This window comes from Neovison vison, chromosome 2 (genome assembly GCF_020171115.1).
Source record: "Neovison vison isolate M4711 chromosome 2, ASM_NN_V1, whole genome shotgun sequence".
Taxonomy (NCBI): Eukaryota; Metazoa; Chordata; class Mammalia; order Carnivora; family Mustelidae; genus Neogale; species Neogale vison.
Window position 1 is genome coordinate 54,962,680 of NC_058092.1, and position 27,775 is coordinate 54,990,454.

At 41.1% G+C, this 27,775-nt stretch overlaps 1 protein-coding gene and 1 long non-coding RNA gene across 6 annotated transcripts in view; one reads left to right on the top strand and one right to left on the bottom strand.

The window, feature by feature from the left end:
• PDE4B (phosphodiesterase 4B) overlaps nt 1-8,777 on the top strand; it is a 455,114-nt gene extending 446,337 nt beyond the window's left edge. For all 4 annotated transcript variants that reach the window (XM_044238396.1, XM_044238397.1, XM_044238399.1 and 1 more), the window contains 5 exons: nt 15-114; nt 2,016-2,170; nt 2,277-2,399; nt 3,104-3,286; nt 6,455-8,777. In XM_044238396.1, the coding sequence (XP_044094331.1) occupies nt 15-114; nt 2,016-2,170; nt 2,277-2,399; nt 3,104-3,286; nt 6,455-6,820 (927 nt within the window). In that variant the 3' untranslated portion in view covers nt 6,821-8,777. The remainder of the gene's footprint in view (nt 1-14; nt 115-2,015; nt 2,171-2,276; nt 2,400-3,103; nt 3,287-6,454) is intronic.
• LOC122900059 overlaps nt 5,932-27,775 on the bottom strand; it is a 36,497-nt gene continuing 14,653 nt past the window's right edge. Inside the window, exons 3-5 of one of the 2 annotated variants that reach the window (XR_006383165.1) lie at nt 17,607-17,688; nt 16,885-17,026; nt 5,932-6,076 (exon numbers count right to left, since the gene is read on the bottom strand). This is a non-coding gene — a long non-coding RNA (uncharacterized LOC122900059). Of the gene's footprint in view, nt 6,077-10,750; nt 10,832-16,884; nt 17,027-17,606; nt 17,689-27,775 lie in introns of those variants that run through there. The other variant, XR_006383166.1, reaches the window with a different exon arrangement.

The window sequence follows — 27,775 nt, forward strand, 5'->3', positions numbered from 1 at the left end:
CGTTTTGCTCACAGGCTGTCTTCACCGATTTGGAAATTCTGGCCGCCATTTTTGCAGCTGCTATCCATGACGTTGATCACCCTGGAGTCTCCAACCAGTTTCTCATCAACACGAGTGAGTTCACTACTAGATAATTGTATGATTCATTGCTTCACTGATATTTTCATTATGGATGATAATAAGGATAATAATGAGGTAATCCTTCCATTGCACTCAGGCTGGTCAGACCTTTCCTGGATAATGTGTCCAGTCTGGCAACATTATTTTTGAGCTAGCGGCATGGAGAACTTGGAAAGGTCAGAGGGGAGCCATAAAAAGTACTCAGCAGTTGGAAAATACAATACGTGAGGAAAGAGTAACCAATGTGGAATTATCCAGTGAGGACAAGGAAAGGTTGGGGGTAACGCGATAATGATTTTCAGTATTATGCAGGACTCTCACATAGAACATGGTTTGTGTGACCCACTGGTGTCCCTCTCTACTAAGGAAACAGGCCACAAATGAGCATGGAATCTCCAGAGAGAAGTAAGATTCCAAAGAAAGCACTGGAATGCTTGGTCTATACTAGGGAAGATGACCTCAGTGACATTTGGTGCTGGTCCAGCCTTAGAATCCCAAGCTCTACTCAGTGATTTTGTCGTGCTGAAAATGTTTAGTATCCATGCTAATGAAAGTCCCTGAATTTTCTCAGTTAGTGCACTATTTCTAAAGGCTAAAAATCTCAGTACTTTTTTCTTCTGAGAATATTGGCTATCCAGTTGTGGTCATCATTAATTTCAAGTGCTGATGGTTTTATAGAAATGTTTGAGCTCCTTACTATAAAAGAGTCCCTATCCTACTTAATCATCAACATATCTGCATGATCTAGATGTGGGGTAGATTCATTTTTAACCTTGTTCTTCTACCGAAAGAGTATAAACTTCGGGCAACTACTTGGCTATTGGATTGTATCAGCGGGCATAGTGTATGTCACAAATTGATCCATATACCGGCCAGTAGCTTCACACAGAGAAAATGGTCTTTCTGCTGCAGCCACCGACAGCACTAGAACTCAGAAATCTAGTTTGCAGATCTGGGACTGATCACAGGGTGAACGGGGCAGGAGTGCTGAAGTGTCTTCATATATCCTACAATGTATTCTGAGGATGTAACACGAAGAACACAGTTAAAGCAATGGTATGAGTGACAACATCTGCAATGAGTAACCTGTCACCATCACTTGGCTATTATTTTTTCTTAAGAGAAAAATGTTCCCTCCGGAATTTGTTGACCATATTGTCCAGTGCAGACCACGGCTCTGCCTAACAAAAGAAGTCTGTGCTTCTTCCGTGTGAATGGCAGGCTGGAAGCTATCGTTTAGGTTTCCAGATGTTGCTATTTCTGACATATAGGGCCAGAGGATAGAAACTCTGATGTCAAGATTATTCTAAAAAATTATTAGTGTTTTGTCACCATATTTGTAGAAAACTCCAAAGAGCTAAATTATTTGGACAAAACAAAAATTTCACACTGACACTATTATCATCTTTGAAAAATCAAAAAGTCAAAAGGGACAGGACTGGGGAATCTATAAAAAAGTGAAATGGTTTGAAAATCCTAATACATATAATAAAGTTTAGTGGCATTTTTAGCTTATTCCTTTCTAAAGCACAAAATGTGTGAAGACATAAAGGAAATTACAAACTGAGATAAAAATAGGGTTTAGTTGCTCGGAAGTGCACTTACCTAATGTTAAATTCTTCATATGAAATGAAGAAGGAGAAAATGGATTTTAAAATACCATGAATTTTAGTCAAAGAGAAAGCTTATGCACCAATATCTACGACAAGCATGTTTGGCTTGGGAAAGGACTACATCCCCTTGAAAAGGGAAACTTTCTCTGATGAGAAATGACATGTGGGTCTTGGTTCCTGACATCATTTGGAGAGAACTGGATCTGATTTCACACTGAAGTTATGCCAACGTTAGAATTGTATCCCTTTCTTATTAAGTCATCATTCTCCCTTGTTTATTAGATTCAGAACTCGCTTTGATGTATAATGATGAATCTGTGTTGGAAAACCATCACCTTGCTGTGGGTTTCAAACTGCTGCAGGAAGAGCACTGTGACATCTTCCAGAATCTCACCAAGAAGCAGCGGCAGACGCTCAGGAAAATGGTTATCGACATGGTAAGACTTCCTCTCTACATCCTTCACTTACCTTTCCCTTCCCAGGAGGAGAAACACAGTTCTCTCTGATAAGTCTCCTGAGAGTTTCATTTTCCTTTTACCCTAGGTGTTAGCAACTGATATGTCCAAACATATGAGCCTGCTGGCAGACCTGAAGACAATGGTAGAAACAAAGAAAGTTACAAGTTCTGGTGTTCTTCTCCTGGACAACTACACGGATCGTATACAGGTATTTGATGAGAAGCTTTGATTTACTGCAAAGCTAAACCAAACAACAGTTGGAAAATGAAAACAAACATTGGTTCAGTTAGTCGTGTATCTGGTTATTATTACAACTTGGTCTTATTTTCAGAACAAGCTAAGGAAAGTGGACATTCAAGTTTATCCTCAAATTTATCAAGAAAAACATAACCCTATTTATTGAATTGGTCTGAGTTCTAAAAATAAATGGCAAAATTCACTTGTAATAATGGTTACGTGACTGTGGGTCCCAAAAGCTCGCTTTTGGATATAAATCCCATCGACTTGAAGATTGTTAGGTCTGTTTTGATTATACAAACTGCCATCAGCTGGTCTCTTTCCACAAGTGGAAAATATGAAGACATCTACTTTGAGTAATTCTTTGCATTTTTTCCAAACTGGGGAAGGGAAGTGATGGCAGCATTTGACCTCTAATGTCCCTTCCAATTTTTACATTCAATGACTGTCAATCTGAGAAGACACACGTTTTCCTTTTCAGGACTCCTATAATGGTAAATAACCAAGTCTGGCCAGCGTCACTGTAATACGATTTTTTGGTCCACACACCACAATTATAATGCAACTAAAACGTTCTCAGGTTTGGTACCAAATGTACTAGTACAAGAGGCATGAGATGTTCTGGTAGTATTTACACTGTATTTTATGGGATTTTTCAAAACTTGATGATTCCAGGTCCTTCGCAACATGGTACACTGTGCAGACCTGAGCAACCCCACCAAGTCCTTGGAATTGTATCGGCAATGGACAGACCGCATCATGGAGGAATTTTTCCAGCAGGGGGACAAAGAGAGGGAGAGGGGAATGGAGATTAGCCCCATGTGTGACAAGCATACGGCTTCTGTGGAAAAATCCCAGGTATCTAATACGAAATTTTCAAAGTTTCTGTGAGCTCTGCTGATTGTAGAACTGGAGGGTTCGATCTAACTCCTGAGGTTAAACGGAAGCAACAACCCATTTAGTTCCATTCTATTTGTGACTCATTTGCCTTCTCCATTACACTCAGTTTCATAGGGTGGAGGGAAAGCCATCCTCGGAAACTCATCAAAGTTTGGTTTATGTATTTTCTAGCAGTTTAGAGAGGTATCTGTGACCTTAGCAAATCCACTGCCTGAACTCAGAGCTGTTTCCTCCTCTCCATCCCTCCAGATTTCTCTTATCCCTGTCCTTATCCAGGTACTTAACTCTTCATCCTTGCTTTCTTTGCCCTATGTCTGTTGTCTCCATAATCAAGTGCACTGCCAAGAGTGAATCCCATTCCTGTACCTCTTCTACCTCACAGTCTATGCCCCGTCCTGTGTCCCCTTCCAAGGTTGCTTCTCTACCTCTGAGAACACGCTGACATCTTTGGATTGTGTCCAAAGCTACAAATTCCCTGTGCACCAAGGACTGGGGACAATGTGCTGGAGGCAGGGGGATGCAGAAATGCCTCAGATACCTCTAGCGGATACTAGAAAGTATCAGTATCCTTACAAAGGCTTCAGGGCATGCTGAAATGTTATTTTTTTCAGGGCAACAAATGGCCTGAGCTGGATAGTCCTGATTAAGAATGGGTCTACAGACTATGCTGAGTCTTTAGCACAAAAGCTTGAGGAGTGCTTTTGTTAGTTTTATCCTCTTTTCCCACTACCTGCTACCCCCAAACTTACATATACTTATGATATCAATGCAAAGTTCCCTTGCAGTTATTATTTTGTTGCTTTTTTAAAAAGAGTCCCAGGCAAATGAGTTTACAATCTGTGAAAGTCCTCTAAAATTCTAATATGCTATAAAAATGCATCCTAACATTCAGTTGTCAGGGCCCATTCAAATCCCCCAAGGCCTTAATTCAAACAATTAGTTAGTTAATTCATTAACTAGAGTAATTCCCATTTATTATCGACTGTGATGGTTTATATTTATATAGTGTTCTGTGTGGTTTTTCCACACACTTTCGCAGACCTCGTCCTATTTGAACCCCCACACAGCTTTGTGAGACGGACACAGCAGCTACTTTCCCAGGGCATCAGGTGGAGAGGCTGGTTCGTTTTACCAGCTCCTGATCGACCCAGCTGCCCTCGGCCCAGAGCTCTTCACTCTCCCATCACTGTAGGCAGGTCTCCCTGTTGCCATGACATCATGGTACACTCTGGTGTTTTCCGCAGATGGGCTCCAGCAAGCATTGTCTGAGTTGTCTGGCAATAAAGCCCTTGACTAGGTGCTCTTAGGATGTGTAGAGCTCTCTCCTCCCGGGGCCCAGCAAATAAGCAACTAAAGGCAACCATTCAAAAAAGTGCTGAGCATTTAGCAGAAGCAAAATAAGTGAAGAAAGGAAATGACTGCACAGCGTTCAGCCAATTCCATTTTCTGCAATGCCTTGAGCTTGTTTTTTCAGGTCCCTGGAAAACACCTTGAAAATAGTCTCAAAAATCCATTAAATACACATGAAGAAGGAAAAGGGAGTGGGTGGCAGCAAGAGAAATATTAGAATATCTGCAGGCAAATTCACTGCAGATCTCTGATCTGCAGATCAGAGTTGTCCCTGACTTTGGTGTGAGTTACGTTAAGACTAGGGAAGCAGCAAGAGGGAGAAGAGAGATGATAGAAAGGTTGATAGGTGAAAGGTAATGAGAGATAGATAGATAGATAGATAGATGGATGATAAATAGATAATACATACAAATATACAGATGTGGGCAGATATAGATATAAAAGAGTCACATATGAATTTTGATATATTACATGACTTGGCAAAAACGAGAATGTTGTTAAAGGAAAGGTTTCCCGGGGCACCTGGGTGGCTCAGTGGGTTAAAGCCTCTGCCTTCAGCTAAGATCATGATATCAGGGTTCTAGGATCGAGCCCTGCCATCGGGCTCTCTGCTCGGTGGGGAGCCTGCTTCCGGAACCCCTCTCTCTGCCTGCCTCTCTGCCCACTTGTGAACTCTCTCTCTCAGTCAGATAAATAAATACAATCTTTAAAAAAAAAAAGAGGAAAGGTTCCCCACGGTGTGGAAAGAGAGCAGGATCACGTCCCATGGAAGCATATACATTGCTTTTGCTCATTTACCTCCGAATCCAGACCCAGCATCTCTCCAGCCCCCAGACCAGGACAGGGGAATTCCAGTCCCTCATTCAACTAGTGCCTGTTCTTTTTCACAACCTGCCCCCACCCCCTATGTTTCCTGTTTGTCCGACAATGGGGAGGTCAGCATAAGGCCACAGAGGAGCTCATGCAGGATGCACGGCCCCTGTGTAAACCGTTACAGAGCCATAAGCCTTGTATTTATTCCCAGGAACACTAGCAAAGGAACTGCTTGATTGTTTTTATTTTCCCTCCTTTCTCCTGATGGAAGTGACCATACCCTGTGGATCTAAGACAATTGCAGACGTGTCCACAGAGGGGATGTTTGTTTGTGTAGGCACTGGAAGTATCTTCAGATGTTTTACCAAAGTCGTCTGCAAACAAAAACATTCCACGGAACTCGAGAAATTTCAGAGTTGTCAGGGGCGGTCTTCTTTTGGAGTGGCGGCATATTTTAAATTTATCAGGGAAAGAATCTTGAGTCAGAACTCATTAGACCTGGAGCTTCCTTCTTTGGAGAATGACTCACAGAATCCAAGCGGTGACAAAGTCATTCCCGGCCAGGGTTACATCCAGACTTCTTCTCTGGCAGACAGAAGAGGAAAAGTAGTCAGTTAGAGTGAGACAAACAGAGGCTTTGGAACCAGACGGAGCTGGGTGGAAGTCCTAGCTCTACAACTTACTGGCTCCGTGATCTTTGACAAGATACTTCATCTCAGTGGGTCCCAGTTTCCTCCTTTGTAAAGTGTGGGTAACAATACTTTGCGGACGTAAAAGCAATAGTGTATATAGTACACCCAATATATAGGGTGTACTGTATAGTATATGCTCAAATAGAAGAATCTATCCTTCTTGATCTCGGTTGACTTTTTGTGCCTCTTTCTTTGCTTAGAAACCAGGAGAGCTTGTTTGGTTTTCAGGAGTCGGTCGTATTAATCGATGTGTAAACTTCCTTTTTTCCAGGTCGGTTTCATCGACTACATCGTACACCCGCTGTGGGAGACCTGGGCAGATCTAGTGCAGCCTGACGCCCAGGACATTCTGGATACTTTAGAAGATAACAGGAACTGGTATCAGAGCATGATACCCCAGAGTCCCTCCCCACCACTGGACGAGCAGAACAGAGACTGCCAGGGTCTGATGGAGAAGTTTCAGTTTGAACTGACCCTTGAAGAGGAGGATTCCGAAGGCCCTGACAAAGAGGGAGAGGGTCATAATTATTTCAGCAGCACAAAGACACTTTGTGTGATCGACCCTGACCATAGGGATTCGCTAGGAGAGACTGATGGAGACACTGGGGCAGAAGACAAGTCCCCGATCGACACATAATCACCTTCTCCGTGTGGAGATGAACATTCCACCTTTGACAAGCATGCCAGCTGGATGGTAGGGCCAGCCCATCATGGGGGCGTAGGCCTGCACGGGACAAGGGCCACGTGGCCTTTCCAGTTACTTGAGTTTGGAGCCAGAATGCGAGACCATGAAGAAAACAGCAGTTCAGAAAATGCCACAGTTGACTTGCCTTATATGCAAGTTTAGTGGAGAACTGAAGCTTTATCTGGTACTGAAGGCCAAGATCAGATCCTGAGTAAATGGCTTGAAAATGGAAGACACAAAACTGAGAGATTTTTCTGCACTAAGTTTTGGGAGTCTGTCCCCTCTAGTGACTGAACTGACTGATTAATAACGTCATTTATAAATCTGCTCACCTGTCCCCTTGTCTGCCAACCTGTGTGCCTTTTTTGTAAAACATTTTCACGTCTTTAAAATGCCTGTTGAATACCTAGAGTTTAGTATCAACTTCTACACAGAGAAGCGTTCAAAGTTGACATAAACTTTTTTGACTCTTTCTGGGGGCGGAAAAAAGGAAAGAAAACGGTCTTCCTTCTTTCTTGGGCAATATCTTTCACTTTACTACAGTTACTTTTGCAAATAGAAAGGATACACTTCTAACCACATTCTACTTCCTTCCCCACTGGTCCCATCCAGCTTCACAGTTGTTCGTATAACTTATCTCTGTCTGCCCGCTTAGAGCAGTATATTTTTCTCCTCTTAGAATTTCACTTTTTGTGCTGCAAACAGAATAAAAGTGAACACACTAAGAGGTAGGAAGGGTTTGTCGTGTCATTCCCAATAACAGTCTGTGTAAAATTCCCCTCAGTGAGGCCGTGCGCCATGTTGTGTCCCGAAGCCCTGAGCCACTAGGCTCTGTACGGCGCCCCCCATCCTGTCCCCTCCCCTCCATTGCTCTCTACCCAGTGACACACCGTTTCCAATTTGACTGCCGTCTTTCTCTTGCACTGCCTTCTGCGCTAACACCTCCATTTCTGTTTATAACAGTATATTTATTACTCCGTGTATATAATGTAATGTTTTGTAAGTTATTAATTTATATATCTAACATTGCCTGCCAATGGTGGTGTTACATTTGTGTAGAAAACTCTGCCTAAGAGTTGCAACCTTTCTTGTAACGTTTTGTATTGTGTATTATATAACCTGAACATCGCTTAAGAGAGACATACGACCCCCTCCCTGGTGAGGACATCTGTGGGCTTTTATTCAGATGGTCGGCCCTTTTCCCTGAGTTGCTCATACTGCACAACCCCTTTGCGAACCGGTTTTGGAAATAGGATTCTCACATTCGATACTAAAATGGTTTATACTAAGCTTTTACTTTTGTATAGTTTGATAGGGGTAGGGGGCAAGGGGATGTAGTTTTCACCCACGTTCTATCCAAATCCGTGTCCGCATGAGTTGGGTCCTAACTGGGTTCTCCTACCGTCGTGGCTTTGGTTTAAACAGCAACACTACATTCGCTCACAGATGGTTCTTCTGAGTGTTCCCAAACTACTGACTTTAAAGCTAAAGACTCCTGCCTGCCCTTAAAGCAGGAATGTCATGTTCCAATTAATTACAAAAAACAAAAAACCCAACAATAAAACAATGTGAATTTTATAATAAAATGTGAACTGATGTAGTAAATTATGCAAATGTGAAGCTTCTGATAACACTTGTTAGGCCTCTTATTGGCTTCAGTCTCCATCTGTAAAATATATCCCACGCGTTCAGTTCAGCGTTGTAACTCACTAGTTAAAGAAATGGCACAAATGTGCATGACCAATGGGCTGTATGTCTATGAACACTGCATTGTTTCAGGTGGACATCTTATTGTTTTCAAAATTTTCTCACGATGTATGTTATAGTATTATTATTATATATTGTGCTCAGATGCATTCGTAAGAGACTTTTATATGAAGTGAATAAACAAAAGCATGATTAGATTAGACTATAGGCCCCATTATTTGGTGGTTAGTTCTGACCTATCAAAAGCAGATCTTTCTCTTCTCTCCTACCATGCCCCACAAAAAAACCCAACCACTTTGCCTGGCCAGCCTGTCAACTGAAATTTCAGAATCCGTGACCAAAGAGTCCCCGAGCTTAGAACGTTTCACATGTTCTTAGCAAAGAGCCACACAGCCTGTGCGGTGATGTCCAGTGATGCAGGAGGTGGTTACAGAGAAGCAAACAGAACGGCTTTAAGGAATCTGAAAAAGCTTAAATCACTAGATAAACTCAGGGAATCTCCCACTTGGCTGGGTCCTCCAGAAAAAGGAATCACAGAATCACAGAACGTTAGCTTCATGTAGTCAGACGGTCCCACTGATCCATTTGACACATGAAGATGCTGAGGTCCGAAGAGCCCTCTTCAAGCACCATTCACAGACCATTGGTTGACTCTCGTGGTCTTTTCCATGATTCATGGAGTCTCCTATTGATCATATAGTTACGCTTTACTTTCTGGAAAGAGCTTTGTAAATTTCATAGGCAGAATACTTCAATGCTTTGTTGAAATTTTAAAATCAGCTTTAAAAAATGTTAGGCTAAGAAGTACGTGTGCGTGTGTGTGCGTGCGTGTGCGTGCGTGTGTGTGTGTGTGTGTGTGGTGAGGAAGGCTGCAAATGAGTCAATGGATAACACGTACTACTTTAGCCACAGGGAACTGTTTGTGAACCAGTTAGTGGGTCTGCTCTAGAATTCCACTCAATAAACTAAAATTAACTGAATTTCTTTACAAAGGTGAGATGAATCAATACCCCACATCCAGTCAGCCTGCGGGTTCCAGAGCTAATGTTTACAGCACTTAGCTACCATCCTTGACTTCTGATTCCACACCCACCACCCCTGAGCTCTTATAGACTAACTGACGAAAGTGAATTGGTCAGCGTTGTCACAGATGTGACTTTTATAATGTCTCCAGCTATAAATATTTATAAACATGTGCACGTATGTTTTCAACAGAGAAATGGTTTTTAATCCTTGCTGCAAATAAGAGTCACCTGAAGAATAATTTTTTTTTAAAGATTTTATTTATTTATCTGACAGAGAGAGACGTAGCAAGAGAGGGAACACAAGCAGAAGTGGGAGAGGGGGAAGCAGGCTTCCTGGAGAGCAGGGAGCCCGATATGGAGCTGGATCCAAGGACCCTGGGATCATGACCAGAGTCGAAGGCAGACGCTTAACCACTGAGCCACCCAGGCGCCCCTAAATATATATATATATATATTTTAATATTAAGGTTTGGGTTCCACCCACACTCCTAGATTCTTTCTGAATTCCCAAGAGCCCTGGTGACCAGATTTTTAAAATCTTCCCCAGGTAATTCTACGTGCGATCTGAGTGGAGAGCTCCTGCTCCTGCAGAGTCGTGCTTGGAGCGAAGGCTTTTGTCAGTCCATTCAGGCTATTATATAATAAAGTGCCACATTATAGGATTATAATATATTATAATATTATATTATTATAATAAATATTATAATAAACTTATAATGTTATAAATTATATTATATAATAAAGTACCACAGACTAGGCAGCTTAAAAACAACAGTTTATTTTTCAGAGTTCCAGAGGCTGCGAAGTCCAAAATTAAGTTACCAGCCTACTGGAGTTCTGGTGAGGGCCCACTTCCCAGATCATAGCTGCCGGAAACAGGCTCCTCGCTCGGTGGAAAGGGCTAGAGATCTCTCTGGACCCCTTTATGGGAAGACACTAATCCCATTCATGAAGCCCCCACCCTCACAACTTAAGCAGCTCCCAAAGGCCTCACTTCCTAATACCATCATCTTTGGGAGTTGGAATTTCAACAGATGAATTTCAGAGGCGGGGGTTGCACAAACATTCAAGCCACAGCAGCTTTCTTGCGCAACGACCGTCTTCAGATATTGTGTGCCCACCATGGACAGGTGCTGGTTCGGGTACAGAGATGGGACCGGGCCCAAACACGAGTGAGACAGAGCTCTAGAGGCCGGGAGCTTGCAGTCTGCCGAGTTGCTCACCATCTGCCCTGGAGACCACAAAATCATAATTGTGTTCTCAGGAAAACCACAAGGAAGATAAATCTAAAAGAAAGTTAATCATCTGGTTCTAGAGCAGAGGCCATAAGTGTACCCATTCTCTTATCTCTGATGGCATTTCAGCGTTCCTAATGGCAGGGAGCTACTGCGGAAGCAGAAATGACTATGGCGTCTTTGCCAAGGCCAAGGGTGATAGCCTAGTACTTAACACAATGTGTGGGAGACTAAGGCTGACTTACAGAGTCAGGAACTGTCAGAAATCCACAGGATGGCCTTCCCTTGACCTTTTCCCACAGGCTTATTTTGACATGACTTGGAAGTCATGGAAGTTCTTGTCCACTGAACAAAGCCTAATGGAGTTCAAGTGAAAGAGGGGGGTTATTGCATGGTTTCTAGAGTCAAGTGGCCTGGATTTCGATCCTGTCTCCTCTATTTACTAACCATATGACTTTAGATGAGTCACCTGCTCTCTGGGCTGTAGCAACATGGGGATTAATTTGTCAGGTGACAACTTTAGGCAAGTCACCTACTCTCTGGGCTGTAGCCACATGGGGATTATTAATTTATTAGGTGGAGGTAATAATCCCAGGCCTTTTCCACCATTCCATTGCCACTTCTTGGAGTCTGTGTCTTAGATCTTGATTAAATCAGTGATCATGAGATTTAAAACCTGTGGAACCCAGGTGAGGCAGGAAAGCTGGCAAATTCCCTTTATAAACCCACAATTTATGGGTCCTGTACCCCTTGTGAAGAATTCTCCAAGCTGGTTCTCTCCCACATTCCTCAAGATTCTATCAGGTGTCCTTCTATAGGAAGTTTCCCTGATTCCCAAGGTTGGGATAAGGACTCTTCCTTAAAGCTCCTAGAATATGCTGAGCTTTACCTATGTGTAACCTTGGGCAAGTGACTTAACTCTCCTGTGCCTCAGCTCTATCATCTGTAGAATAAAGATAATTATAATAATACCTAGATTATAGCAGGTTATGTAAGAATTACATGAGTTGATATACATAAGGTTCTGTAAAATATTATAATTACTAACACGTGCTATATGTTGAAGTTGTGTTTCTGTCTTTTCCAAAAGACTATAATTCATTGAAGCCAGAACTTGGATCTTATTGCCTGCTGAATTTCCAATGCCCAATTCAATATCTGGAACAAATATACATTTGTCAAACTGAACTGAATCCAGTGGTTTTATACCAGAGTAAAATGGAAATGGAAACCCATGCCTAAAGTTTTTCAAACCAAAAAAAATGTTGGCAGGGATACCCTGGGTGGCTCAGTTAGTTGAGAGTCTGACTCTTGATTTTGGCTCAGGTCACGATCTCAGGATCATGAGATTGAGCCCTGAATCAGGTTATGTGTCCAGTCTGTATGAAATTTCCTCTCTCTCAAATAAATAAATTAATTAATAAATAAGTTTTTTAAAAAAATATTTTATTTATTTATTTGACAGAGATCACAAGTAGGCAGAGAGGCAGACAGAGAGGAGGAAGCAGGCTCTCCACCGAGCAGAGAGCCTGATGTGGGGCTGGATCCCAGGACCCCGGGATCATGACCTGAGCCGAAGGCAGAGGCTTTAACCCACTGAGCCACCCAGGCACCCAATAAATAAGTTTTTAAAAAAGGTATTGATCTCTGAGTCCTGGAATGAGGAAGTCATGTAATTTTAGAACCAAACATGCCACAGAGATCATCTGATCTACCCCTTTATTTTTATAAATAAAGGAACTAAGGCTCAGAGATGGTCAGTGACCCGTTTGAGATCATACAGTGTATTAGCATTGTAGAACCGTCGTAGAAAAGTACTGCAAACCGGAGGGGTGAGTGGGGTAGGGGTTTGTTGGGTTACACAGTGGAAATTTACTATCTCACAGTTCTCGGGGCTAGAAGTCCAAAGGTCATGGTGGTGTCAGGGACAGTTCCCTCTGAGGTCCATGAGAATCTGTTCATGACTCTCCCCTAACTTCTGATTATTTGAGTCAATCTTTGACATTCTTGGCATGTAGATGCAACACCCTAATCTCTGCCTTCATATTTGTGTGGCATTCTCTGTGTTTGTATGCCTGCCTCCAAACTTCCCCATTTTATAAAGACACCAGTCATATTGGGTTAAGGGCCCACCCTACTCCAGTATTGACCTCATTTTAACTAATTACATTCAATTAGCTAATTACATCTATTTCCAAATAAAGTCACATTCTGAGATACTGGAGGTTAGGACTTCAATGTATAAATCTGGCAGGATATAATTCAACCCCTAATGCATAGTTACCAAAATAGTTTCCAGTTCCCTACTCTGGTGTCCTTTCTCAATGTCATGGAGTTTCGGGGCCTTAGACACTCGTTCAACCCCTCTGTACCTCAAAGTTCTCTCTAAAATAGAGGAAGAGACCATATGTCTGAACAAGTACTACCCAGTTATAAAAAGTTTAATGCTTTCCACTAAGACATTTTTATTTTCTTAATTTCTTTCTGAGCTCTTCAAACATATTAATTATTTAATTATTATTTCCTTGGTGTAGGTTGGTGCCACATGGAGAAGAGAATAAAGAACCTTAGGGTAGTAGGAAAAACACAGCCCAGGGGTCAACAGCTGAGGTTCCAAAGGTGAACAGATCCCAGTTCAAATCCCTGCTTTTCTACTTCTTAGCTGTGTAATGGGGGGCATAGAGTTAACCTCCTCAAGCCACAGTTCCCTCCTCATTAAAATGAGGAACATAATAGTAACCCTTTGATGAAGTTGCTGTAAGGACTAGTGAACAATGCATAAAACGTGCCTCAGTGTCAGCCATTATATATGGAAATCAGCTAAGGCTTCACTTCTTCCACGAATATTTATAAAATGCCAACCCTGTGCCAGGCACTGTGTGATAAGCAAAACACACAAAGTCCTTGCACTTACGAAATTTATATTTCATAGTGGGGGAGACAGACCCCAAAGAAACAAGAAGATAAATACTACATTATCGGGTAGTGTGATAGGTGCTACGGGGTTGGCAAGCGACAGTGGTTTAAGAGCAATGGCTCTGGAGTCCCCCAGCCCAGGTTGGAATCCCAGACTCACACCCTGCTAATGGTGCAGACCGGCTGCAGCAACACAAGGTGTGCCCATCAACTCCAAAGAGCTGGAGGAAGGCCAGGTAAGGGAGAGGAGGAGGAAATGAAGCTGGCGGCCAGATCACAGAGAGCTGTTAGGCTTTTGTAAGGACTTTGCAAAGTCATTAGATGGGTTCGAGCCCAGGATTGACGTGATCAGACCTGCATTTCTAGAAGATTACGCTGTGAAGAGAATCAACTACACTGAGGCAAACACAGACTTGGTGAAACCAGTTAGAAGACTGCCGCTGTCATCCTCTGAAGTGACAAGAACTTGGTAAGATTAGCAGTGGGAGAAGAGGTTGAGAGTTGAAAGATTTGAGGTCTATTTTCAAGGTGGGGCCGAGAGGACTTGCTGATGGGTTTGAAAATGGAAGCAGAGGAAAAGGAGTGAGAAAGATCCCAAGAGTGTGGTCTGAGCAGCCCACTGGATGATAGGAATGTTTCCTCTGTTGGGGAGCATTTGGAGGGGAACAGATTTTTGTGGGGGTGCTTTTTTGGTCATCCAAGTGGAGATATTGTGGAGGCAGTTAGGTATATGAGTCTGAAGGTCAGGTAGAGGTCACAAAAATCCTAAACTTATCAGCAAGTAGGCTCCCTATCTACTTGTCCATGTGGACTCTCTTTTACCCCAAATCATCCCTGACCCAAAATGTGGCCTCTTCAAGAAGTTCCTCAAGAGATTTGCCCACACTAAGCATTTTGTGATTTTATAGAATTTTATGGAAGCAGCCATTGGGTCTGGGAAGGTTGCTTTCAACACAATGCAGCCTCCTTCCTTCTTTTCCCTTCACTCTGTCCTTGGACCAACTGAGCCACCCTCTCAGGAGTAAAACCAGTTATTTTTCCTAGCTTTTGCACCACATTTAACATTCATCTTTTGTTGATGGGGTATGATTTGGAGAAATCTCCTTTCAAGACCACAGAACTCCTTAATATGTTCTTTGTGCAATTATAAACATTGCTCTCCCAAGAGAGGGATATAAGAATCCAAGAGAGATATAAGAATCTTTCTCCATCTTATTCTCTCTTGCCCCCAATAAAAATGGGAGGTTGAACTCACAAACTTTCTGAGAGGTAAGTGAGGACAGGCAAAGATCAAGGGTTTCCTTATGGCTCCCTACCTCATGGTCCAACACTGCCCATGCTCTTTGCCAGATTTGCCCTGGTGTTTGAGCATTGCCCCCTAGCTCTGCTCATTGGTTAGGACTTGGGCTCTCAGGTAATGATCTTATCTCCTGTTCTTTTGGCCTTCCCCTCAAACTTCACTTTATCACTTCAAGGGCATGAAGTGCTCTCCATGTCTTTGATAGAACAATTCTACCTAGCCCTTTTGTTGCTTGAGAATGCCCTTTGTATCTCTAGCTTTACTCTAGGCAGCTCTCACATCTCTCTGTAGCTCAGTGTCCTGAGTGTAGGCTCTGGAGTGAGTGTGAGTGGAGACACACAAATAAAAATAAATAAAAATTGGTTTGTTGCAACACAGGTGGAAAGAACAAAAGGTGCCACTGGGGATGTTAGGAGATATGGTATGCTATGCTCAGTATAGCTATTTTCAATAGTAATTTTGTTTGTATTCCATTTTTGTCTATTTTATTGATTTCTAACCTAACTTTCAAGTAACATAGATCTTCATGTTCTCTAACTTCTTACATGGGAATCTCAAGAGCCTGGCCAGAATGCCCAAAACCAAGCAGCTGTAACCTCTGTGAGGTCCAATGCTTTTTTCTCTGTTTCCAGGAAGCCTAGCACCATGGCTGGAACAGAGTTAAGCTTACACATTTGTTGAATAAACCTGGATGTTGATTACAGGAAGGCCCTAGTTAATAGGAAGATGAGATGAATGTACATTCCAGGCAAGTTAACTCTTCGTTTCTCTCACTGGATTGCTGAGATCTGTTTCCAGATCTGTCTCCATACTCAACACTGAGCCCCTCCAAGGTAGGATGATGTTTTTCATTTTGTTTCTTTTTTAATCTTTGTGTTCCTCCCTACCAACGACACTATGTTGGCCCTAAGTGAAAGGAGTGGCCAGTGATGTTTGTTGAGGGAATGACTAAAGAAACAAGGAAGAAAAAAACCTTGTTATTGAAGTTATTTGTGAACTATATCCACCTACTCGATTTTCTTGGGGAAGGAATAGAGTATGCTGGGGAAAGCAAGGTTTAATAAATCCGTGTTACAGGCCTTATTCTGCCCCTTCCTAGTTGTGGGAATTTGGGCATTGCTTACATTTTCTGAGCCTAAATTTTCTCATAATTAAATGGAATGAGCAGTAGGCAACTAAAGATGGGATCAGATATAGTGTCACATATGGGAGGGACTCTACAGTCTGGATGTATGTTCTTACAGATGAAAGGATAAATTAATATGAAAATACTTTTTTAAAAAATCACCCCTGTGAGGGCACCTGGGTGGCTCAGTTGGTTAAGCGTCTGCCTTCGACTCAGGTCATGATCTCTGGGGCCTGGGATCGACTCCCACATCAGGCTCCCTGCTCAGCAAGGAGTCTGTTTCTCCCCCTGCCTATGCCTGCCCCTCCCCCTGCTTGTGTTGTCTCTCTCTGTCAAATAAATAAATAAAATTTTTTTTAAAAAATCACCTCTGTCTTTGAAAAGCATAATGCTGAGTATATTTTGGGGGTTCTGTAAATTTAGCTTCAGTTAATCTAGATTTTTCTACACATACCGTAAGATTCCAGGGGGATAAATGCTCCCACTCCACTCCACCAATATGGGGTCATGCTGACACTGAGCTCAAGGAAACACGTAGGTTATATCAGCCTATACTGCTCCAATGCAGCAAATCCCTCAAAAATATGCCTGACTGAAAGCTTGTACTGACAGAGAACTCAGCAACATACTCTTGAGATATTATAAAGCAATATTCTTTTTGAGACAGATTCTAATTGTGGTCCTCTAGAGCATTCTTTCTGGTTTACCTTTTTTCTTCTGTAGCCAAATACTGTATATAATTCTTCTAATTTCTTGTTCCAGTTAAAGATAGGAGTCACACTTTCAGAGTCTGCGACGCTGTGACCCCGGGAAGTGTGAGGCAACCACTCTGTGCCTCAGTTTCTTTATCTGTAAAACAGAAGTGATAACAACAAAAGCTATGCCAAAAATTATTGTGAGGATTAAATGAATTATGGCTGAAAACTTCTAGATTGGTGTTTGCCCACAGTACCCATTAGCAAATGTTAGCTCTACAGAGCTAGAGGTAGCATGCTTGCTGCACTGTAGTTCCTTCAGCCATATTTCATGTGGCTTAAATGTATCATTCTGGTCAAATCATCCTGGACTTGCTCAGACTAACAGTGCTTTCTTAGGATGAGTGTCCCAGAAGCAAGCACCGTATTTCAGTCATGGTAGAGCACAGTATGATTCTTGCCCTTCTTTGTTCTGAGCACTGGTCCATAGCCCAAGATTTTATTCATTTGGGGAGAAGTCAGTGACTCACTCTGATGATTCATAAGGTGCTTACAGGCAAACAAACCCTCACACCTTTTCGCACGAACCACTGTGAAACCACATCTCCTCCATTCTGCACTCGCAGCATTGGGTTTCTTCAACTAAGTGTAGCATTTACACTTTACTGATACATTTCATTTGAAACCCAATGGAGTATAGGAAAGAGCATTTCTAGCTAGGGTGTCAGACTGACCTGTGTGTACATACCAGCTGTCACCCCACTTTTGAGACCTTTGGAGAAAGCGCTTAACTGGTTTGATTTTCAGTCTTCTTTTCTGTAAAATGGAGGAATGATACCTATATTAAATGATTATTTAGAAAGACTAAATGACACAATTTATGCAAAGGGTCTAGCACATTCAAGCATGCAAAAAAAAGCTAGTAAAGGCTGTCCTCCTATATATAATGATTAAGTGAGACAATACACATATGGGAAAAATCTTTATATTTTTCATTTTAATTCTAAAACATACATTGTGTTTAGCTTAAAAATAATTTTAAATTATGATTCCAATAATTCATTAGCTTTGACCCCCACCACCCCTAGGATCTGTTACCTAAACCTTTGATTATATGAATTCTATATTTTCATTTACACTGGTAGTAAAATGTTAACTGGGACAGGACAAGGAATGGAGATGTATTAGTCACCAGCAGCCTTCTAGATCAGCATCAGCCCATTAGTCAGTGTTCCATGGGCAATGACGGTGAGTCCACTATAAATTCACTAGTGTGCACCAATATATCAGGAAAAATGTGATCAAAAGCTTTCATGAAATTGAGACATATCATGTCTAAAGCATTTGCCTCCTTGGTACAATCTATTAACTCTGACTGAGAAAAGAAACCATTATAGCATGACTCGATCTTAGAGAACTCCTCTGCCAAACGACCCACAAACCATATCTTAATAATCTGTTTTAGAATTTCTCAGACAATTGATGTCATACTTGACAATCTGTACTAGATTCTATCTTTCTTTCTAATGATTGGGGTGATATTTGCCTATCACACACACCCAGATTTACGACATATTTTGTGTTCTCTCTGATTTCTCAAAGATCAGCAATTATGAGTCAAAAACACATGGGTAAGTCCTTCCAATACACTGGCAAATAATGCACCTAGAAACATGAAACCACTTAAAGAACAGAGATGCTCTCCTAACACCGCTTTGCTTTATTTGGCAAGTCTAGAAGAACATCATGGTACTTGTGTACTCTTGGTTAAGGGCTTATCTCTTTCTAGCTAAAGAAAACTGCCCTTTTTCACATAAATACACAATTTCAGAAAGTATGTCAATAGAGCAGTGAAGGAGGACAGGGGGCCAATCTACTATTTCAAATAATGGTTCTTTAGCACCACTATTGTTTAATTCAATAAACATGTAATGAGTCCCTAATATTTTGCAGACACCATTCTTTTTTTTTTTTTTAAGATTTTAGTTATTTATTTGACAGAGAAAGAGAGATCACAAGTAGGCAAAGAAGCAGGCAGGAGGGAGGGGGGAAAAGCAGGCTCCCTGCTGAGCAGAAAGCCTGATTGCTGGGCTTGATCCCAGAACCCTGAGATCATGACCGGAGCTAAAGGCAGAGGGTTAATCCCCTGAGTCATCCAGGTGCCCCACAGACACCGTCCTAAGACATAGTTCTTGCTCCTTATGTACTGGAGGATATAGGAAAACAGATAAGCACATAAAATACTCAAGCACTGTAAGAAGGGCTAAAGTAGAGATGCACATTAAGAACACAAAGCCTGGAGCACCTCGCTCTTTTCTTGGAGGGGAAAAACAGACTCACTTCTCTTAGAAAGACAAGGTTGAATATTGGGGTGAGTCTTCAACGATATAAGAGCAGTCCACAGACCAAGCGGATGAGGAGAGGAAGGGCAGGAAGGACTGTATTCCAGGAGGAAAGAAGAACACGGGAAAAGAACACGGCAGCTGTGAAAGGGTAATGTTGAGGCCCATCCGTATACTCATGTATTCCACAAGTATTTACTGGGTACATACTGTGGGCCAGGGATCCTACTAGACTTGGGGATATGGAGGTGTGCAAACAGAAAAGCTCTACTGTCACTGAATAAAGTTGCAGTTAGAGACAGATGTTAAACTTTTAAAAAGTGAATGTGTTATTCAGTACTGATAGAACTTCTCTAAAGGATGGAAATTACAGTTACATGAGAATAATGAGAAGAAATCACCTCAGACAATTTATGAGGAAAGAGAGAAGGAAGCACTTTGTGACTATAAAAACAACATATGCCAAAGTCCTATAGCGGGAAGGAGCAAAGCGCCTAGGAGGGACAGAGCGAGGGCCAGTTTGACTAGAGATTATGGAATAATAAGAAACGAACCTGGTGAGGCAGGCAAAGGCTATCTCTCCCAGGAAATTTAAAGAATTCTGCTCTTACTTACACAATGAGAATCCCCCAAACATTTTAACAGGGAAGTGATAAGATCAGACTTGAATTTAGAGAGATCTTTCTAATTATGGTATGGAGGACAGATCCTGAGAGAATGATTAAAAACTGTGGAAGACAAGTTAGCACATGATTGAAATAGTCCAGTCAAAACGATACGAACTAAGGTGGGACCGTGAAGATGGAGAGAAATGCATGGATGTGGAATTATTTAGGTGTTACATTTATAGATTCTGGGGATGGATGATTAAGAGAAGAAAAAAGGAAGAAAAGACTAAAGAATAAATTCCAAGTTTTTGGCTCACACAAGTGGGAAGTGGTGAAGTAAGTTCCTGGAGGGGGGCGGGGGAAGGAATACCAGGGAGCTGCTAGTTGGTGAAGGGGGAGGGAGAATGATTCCAATTTGGAGTATGCTGATTTTTAGGTGTTTTGTGACATTCAAGCAGATGTGAAAGAGACAACTGAGTATGATAGTCTGGAAAGCAAAGAAGCCTGCTCTGGGAGGTATCTGTAGATCATACACATGGTACTTAATGCAGGGCATGTCTAACTATACAGTGAGAAAAGAGGGTTAGGTGTAGGACTAACTCTTGGGGATATCTGTTATTTAATGAGGAAATATAAAAAGGTTGGGCTTATAAAGATTAAGAAAGACAAAGTGGGGGCACCTAGTGGCTCAGTGGGTTAAACCTCTGCCTTCGGCTCAGGTCATGATATCAGGGTCCTGAGATCAAGCCCCACATCAGGCTCTCTGATCAGCATGGAGCCTGCTTCCCTCTCCCCCTCTGCCTGCCTCTCTGCCTACTTGTGATTTCTCTCTCTCTCTCTGTGTCAAATAAATAAATAAATAATCTTAAAAAAAAGAAGAAAGAAAGACAAAGTGAAGGAACTAGGAGTGTACTAAGAGAATCTGGTGTCTAAAGAGGCTAAAGAAAGAACATATTTTAAGAAAGAAGTGTTCTATAATATTGAACCCTGCTGAGAGATGAAGTAAAATTAGAAAGAAAAAAATACTTACTTTAGTTAGAAATATGGATATTACTGGTGAACTTAGATCATTTCCAGTAAAATGATGGCCTCATAGCCAGTTTTCAGAGAATAAAGAGTAAGGGGAGGTGAAAAAATGGAGGCACTAAGAACAGAGGAGAAGCTCAGCGATGAACAGGAGAGTTGAGAGAGATTGAGAGAAGGAAGACTGAGGGATGTCTGACAGTGTCTGCCTACGGGGGCAGAAGTGGTGCGGTGCAAAGCCTTGGTAGAGGAATTCTTCTTAGGAGATCACTTTCTCAAGATACTAGAAAAGGTGGGGAACAGGTTCAAGTGGATTCAGTAGAGGGAAGTTCAAAGAATTCCTTTGAATTCTTTGATTTTCTTTTAACGAAAGAACAATTGCCCTTTGTCACTCACCATTTCTTTTAACTAGGAAGAACATTTGGATAAAATCAAGTGAAAACATTTTCAGAGGATGCTAAAGAAATACAACGATCCAGCTGTTACAGGAAAAGAAGAGTGCTAAGCCTGAAGAAGTGAGAGCTCTACTTGGAGAAGGAAATGGTAGCAATCTTTGAATATGGAAGTAATTTTTACATAAAAAGAAAGTTAGTTTGTTCCTAATTACACTAAGGCGGGACCCAGGCTGATGGAAGGTGTGGGAAGACTTGTTTGGACTCAGCATTTACACAAGTAGATTTTCTAACTGTTCTTGCTATGCAAAATGAAACGATCTGATTGAAGATGTGGTGAATCCTCAGAAACTAGAATTTGTTTAAAACTTTGGCTTGTTGGGCAGATATAAAGGGGGAAGTTTAAGCATAAGATGGGAGGCTGGATGTTGGGAGTTCTAGTTGACTATTTTTCTCTCGTTTTCCTTCTCTTCATCTTGAACTTTATTCTCCCTGAAAATATAGGAAGATGGAAAGATAGGAAAGAAAGAGATGATAGGAAATGAGAATTATGGGTAGAGTTTTCCTGTGAATTGTTACTTCTATTGTTACACTATTGGCTGTAAGACTTTCCTGTCCCTCCTTGATGTTTTCTTTTTTGTGCTTGTGTGTGTGTGTGCACGCGCGTGTGTGTTTGATTTTTTATTTCTTTTCAGCATGACAGTATTCGTTGTTTTTTGCACCACACCCAGTGCTCCATGCAATCTGTGCCCTCTCCAATACCCACCACCTGGTTTTGACTTGATTTCCATCAGAGCTTCGAATACCCCCTCTATTGTCCTCAGTAGTTTTTCACCTACCTTATTGTTATTGTTTTCTTACTAAGCATATACTCACATTCATCAAGTGGCCTTCCTGCCTCTTTTTTTTAATGGTCTCAAAATTTTGTATTCACTCTGGGAAGTCATTCCTCTGCCTACCATTTTTACACTTATTATTTTACTACCTGAGCTTTTCAGAGAACATCACTGTGCAGTCCCATGAGTTTTTTTCATTTCCTTCCTAAGATCCAGGAGTAATGGTCACTTGTGTAACACTGTTTGGATGCTATAGCATCCATTTGTAGTCAACACAGCATTTGATTTTCACGAATACTCATTGAGATGCCAATTCTGTGTCACCAGCTCCAACAGGAACATCACCACCCATAATCACCATCGTAATCATCTCCAACCCTGTTTAAAAGATAGAGGTCCAGAGAAGACTAGGAAAATGCCTCAAGTCATTCCACTGCGCAGTCTAAAAGCGGAGGCTTCAATTGAGATCTGCACAATCCTAACATTTAGGCTCTTTTTATATGTAAAGCTGCTTCCCCAAGACTCCGATCCTCAGCTATTGTAAATTTGGAGTTGGCATAATCACTTTCTCCAAAATCACCTGTTATTTCCTCAACATGCTCTTCCTCTTTGGTTGTAATTATGTGGAATTGCAGTTCCTTTAGCTGTTTCCCCAATTATAAAGAAAGTTAATGAATTACCAACTGAACTTTCTGAGACCCTCCTTTTCCAAATTCGCATGAATTCTAATGTTTCTTAGGTAGTCTGAGCCATCTCATCTGAGTCAAATTATTCTTCCCCTTTTGAGCTCTCTGTGTCTAAATTGTCCTCAGAGGCATATAAATACCCACTTTGACAGTGCATCTAACCTCTCAGTCTGCTGGTCAGTCAGTCAGTCAAAAACTATGGAATGCTTGACATATGCCAAGCACTGTCTAGGCTCTTAGTATAGGTTAGTAAAAAAGAAATATATAAACCATTTAAAGAGAAATTAATCAAATAATTGTAAAAATAAATGTAAGTTCAGTATTTGTCCTTTTTTTGCCCTTTGTTAAGACTTTTGTTTCTTCCTTTATTAGATTTCTTGTAGTTAATATGACAAACCTACCCTACGTCTTTAACATACAACTTTTTCATGATGTACCTTGCTCTCTTAGAAACCATCTAACACATTTCAAAGGCACATAGGACTTTAGAGTGAGAAAGGAACTTTGAAATTAGTCAGTCTGACACTTCTCAAACTTTTACGTACCAATCAACTAGGGATCTTATTAAACATTTTAATAAGAGGTAGCTTCTGAATTACTAGGTCTTGAATGAGATCTGAAATTCTACGATTTTAGCAAGCTCCCAGATGATGTTCATGCTGCTAATACACGGGCTACACTGTGAATAGCAAAGATGTAGTCTTCTGGTTTACAGGTAGGAGTATACATCAGAACTTCATGCTTTTCCAAAATACAGATTCTGAATCAGATTTTAGCAGGGGCTGGGATATATGAAAATTGAAAATGCAGTCTCAGACTTCCAGTTAATATGAAAAAATAGGAACTGGGTTTACCATCCTGCCTAAAAGAACCAAAAGGAAAAAAAAAAAGTAAAATCTGACCAATTAGGATACGATGGTTTCCAAGACCCTAGACATTAGTCAACAAAGGAAAGTGATCTCTGAGAAACAGGAAACAAGTGAGGTGAACCCAAAAAACTTCCCTGAGAGAATTTCTAAGCTATGGCATAGAGAACAGTAACCCAAGCAGAGCCCAGCTGACTCCCTGTGTTGAAGAGAAAGAGCTGAGAGTCAGAGGAGAACAAGGTAACTAGAGTTCTCAGGACAGAGCACCAGAAAGGAGGAAGCAGCACAAAGAGAAAACTCCAGAGGTCCACAAAAGCCCCCATCAAGTATGTGGCAGAGTATTGATCAGCATATACCTATGAGAAAACAATCCAAGCCAAGGGTAATAAGTATTAGAACGGATGAGATGACAGTGTCTTGTGCACACATAGAGCTAGAAAGTATGCCTAGACCTGCCATCCAGACTAGAAAACCTTATGATTCATGGCGTATTAGAATATTCAGGAAGCAGTGCCTCAGGTAAGGAATAATTAGCCCAGACTGAGCACTGCCACAGTCTTATCTAATAAATCTTGAAAGCAAGACCAAAAGGGTCAAACGGTTTCCGACTAAGTTAACTATATCACAGAATAAAGCTTGGATATATTTCTAGGAATACAAATTATCCAGCACCAAACAAGGTAAAATTCAAAATGTATGGCATCTAGTTTACCAGACATGGAAATAATTAAGAGAATATGACCCATAATTAGAAGAAAAATCAGTCAAGTAAAATTGACTCCGACCAAAATGTTAGAATTAGGAGACAGGAATACTGTTGAAGCTATATTCCAAATGTTAGAACTGGAAAGAAAAATAAGAAAGATATAAAAATATAGGAAGTAGAACTGATAACAGATTACACATTATAAAATAAAAGATTAGTCAACTTAAAGATATATTGATGGAAGGTATTCAAAATGAAACACAAAGAGAGAAGAATAAAAAAGAAGAAGAAGAAGAAATGAACCAGTCATCATTGTCCTTTGAGACAAACTCAAGGGAGCAAATTACGTGTAGTGAGTGTCCCTGAGGGAGGGGGAGGGGTATTTATTAAAACCTTTTTAAAAATAAATGCTGGAAAATTTCCAAGTTTGATGAAAACTATAAACCCACAAAAAAACCCTTCTTAAATTTAAGCAACTCGATGAAGCCCAAGAAAAAGAAACTTGAAGAAAACTGCATCAAATGACATCACAATCAAATTGCCTAAAGCCAGTGATTTAAAAAAAAAAAAAAACCAAACCTTAAAAGTAGCCAAGGGAGTGATGGACAGGGCAGGGAATCTTGTTATGTACAGAACAAAGATTAAACATGGCAACAGATTTATTGTCAGAAATAATGGAAGAAGGCAATGGAACAACATTGTTAAAGTACTGAAAGGAAAAAAACTGTTAACCAAGATTTCTGTACCAAGTAAAAATACATTGCAGAAATGGAGGGGAAACCAAAGCTTTACAGACGTACAAAAGGCGACAGAATGTATGGCCAATGGACTCTCACTATAAGAAATGTTAAAGGAAGCCCTACAGCAAAAGAGAAAGGAAACCAGATGGAAACTTGGATCTAGAGCAAGAAATGAGGAACACAAGAAACGGTAATTATACCATTAAACATATGCTTTTTTTCTTATTAAAAAAATCTTTTTAAAAAATAATGGACTCTTTTTAAGCAAAACAGAAAATAATCTAGCATGGAGCTTATAAAATATGTAAAAGCAAAATGAATGATAACTATAGTACAAATGTTGAAGGTGAGGAAATGGAAATGTATTTTTATATGACTTTTTGTAATATGTGTGTATAAAAAATCTTCAGATCAATTCATATAAAACCAATGTCATCATTTTGGGTGGCAAACCTTTAATATTTAACTAAAATGTATTGAAGCTTTACATATAATAGCCCACCTAATAACCCATCCAAGACCTACCACAGTCCATTGAAGCAGGTCTTCTATGAGCCTGATTTTATAGAAGAAAGAGGTAGGGGACAAGCTAATACAAAATAGAGACAGGAAACAAACCCAGGAGTTCAGTCCTTTTAACAAAAGAACATTGAGAGTCTGCAGGCTTCACCTCTGTACGCACTGACCTCTCTTTTTGTTTACTTGCTTTTATTGCTGTTTTCTGAGAATTTCTGCTTCTTAAAATCTTCTAAGTTAAAATTTTTGTGGCCTCACTGGGCATATCCAAGAATGGGTGCCTTGATTGTTTTCCTCAAAAAATCATTTGGGGTCTGTTCTAACAAACAGCTATATAGAGATATAGAGAGACATAGAGAGGGAGAGGGAGGGAGAGAGAGAGACTAAGAGAGAGATTGGAAGAGAAAGTCCTGGAGAAAGAGAGATTTGTAAATACAATCTTTGACTTTACAGAGTCCACAGTTAATGGGGGGAAGAGGCAGGTAAGAACGTAATGAGCAGGGCACTGGGTGGCTCAGTCGGTTAAGCATTCAATTCTTGGCTTCAGCTCAGGTCTCGATTTCAGGACCATGAGATTGAGCTCTGTGTCGGGCTCTGCACTCAGTCCAGAGTCTGCTTCAGACTTTCCGTCTCTTTCCCTCTGCCATTACCCCATCCCCATGCTCTCCGTCTCTAAAATAAATAAATAAATCTTAAAAAAAAAAAAAAAAAAAGAATGTGTCGTTACCACCCAGTGGGGAAAGTACCATGCTGGCAGAAAACGGAAGGTATTATGAAATCACAGAGAGCTTCTGCTAGGTTTCTTTGATGGGAGAAATATGGTGAGAATTCTGGGAAAAGGTGATTAGAATTCTGCGGTTGCGTCACAATTTAGTTCTGTCTTCTAATATTTGATTTAAATCATCACGTCTGTGCTTGGCCCATGCTTGCCCATGCTAGCCCCACACTGCCTAACACAAGGGGTTGGCCAATGGAGAGTACTCAAATACTCGATAAAGCAACAAAAATTTACACAAACACGCACACACACACACACACACACACACACATTTAACCCACCAGAGACTGCCTTTAACTTTTTATTTTGTGCCTGTATTTCTCTCTCCACACTTTGGAACACCTGCAGCGTCTCCAGGTAGGACCCGAGGGTGGAGGTTTCTCCTAAGTCTGGCTTACAATCTTTCCACCAACAGGTGTGCCTTGGGGGCTCTAACAGTTTCCAAGGGCTACCAGAACAAGAGATCGCAAGGTTAAGATCCCTATAACAACAGAAACATATTCTTTCACAGCATGGATGCCAGGCTTCTAAAGTCAAGCAGTTGGCAGGGCTGTGTTCCTTCCAAAGGCTCTAAGGAAGGATCCTTCTTGCTTCTTCCAGCTTCCAGTCATTACTTGGCTTGTCGCTGCCTAACTTCATCTCTCCTTCGGTCTTCACGAGGCTGTCTCTTCCGTGCATCTGTGCCATCTCCTCTCTGTCTAAGGATATCTGCCAGTAGATTTAGGATCCTCCCCGATAGACCCTCATCTTGAGATCCTTAATGATATCTGTAAAGATTCTTTACTTTTTTCAAGTAAAGGCGCATCCACTGATTCTGAGTAGAAGAAGGTGGGCCTATCTTTTGGGGGGCCACAATTCAATTCGCGACAGAGACATCTCCATCAGGATCAGGAATAAGGTGAGGAGAGTGAGGCACTCGACTCAGAGGCAAAGTTGAAGGGAGTGCTGAAAAATCCCTAGTACTAAAAATAAACAGCGAATTCATAATACTAAATACATAATAAAAATAAATATTTTAATCAAATATTTCAAAAAGTGAAAATTAATGCAGAAGGTAAATGCTTTAAAAATAGGAAATTTCAAATAAAACAGGATCAGGGGTATCAATTTTTTTCCTTTTAGGTTTCTAATACGGCTTAGCATGTCAGTCCTTTCCAGCCATAGCCCACGCCTCAGAGCCACAGTAGGGATAGATAAGCTGAGCCAAATCCACCATTTCCCCAGTCACAATTTCAATCAGCCTTCCCAGAAACATTGCTCTAGGGAGCTTCACTCAGGAGAGGGAGGCTTCGTGCTTCCAAAGCAGGCTTATTTGTCTTAGGAATTATGCAAACACCTCCTGAGAAGCTAATTAAAATGGAAGCCCATGCTGCCAGTTCTGGGAAGCCTCCAAGTAAGCATCATGAGGCT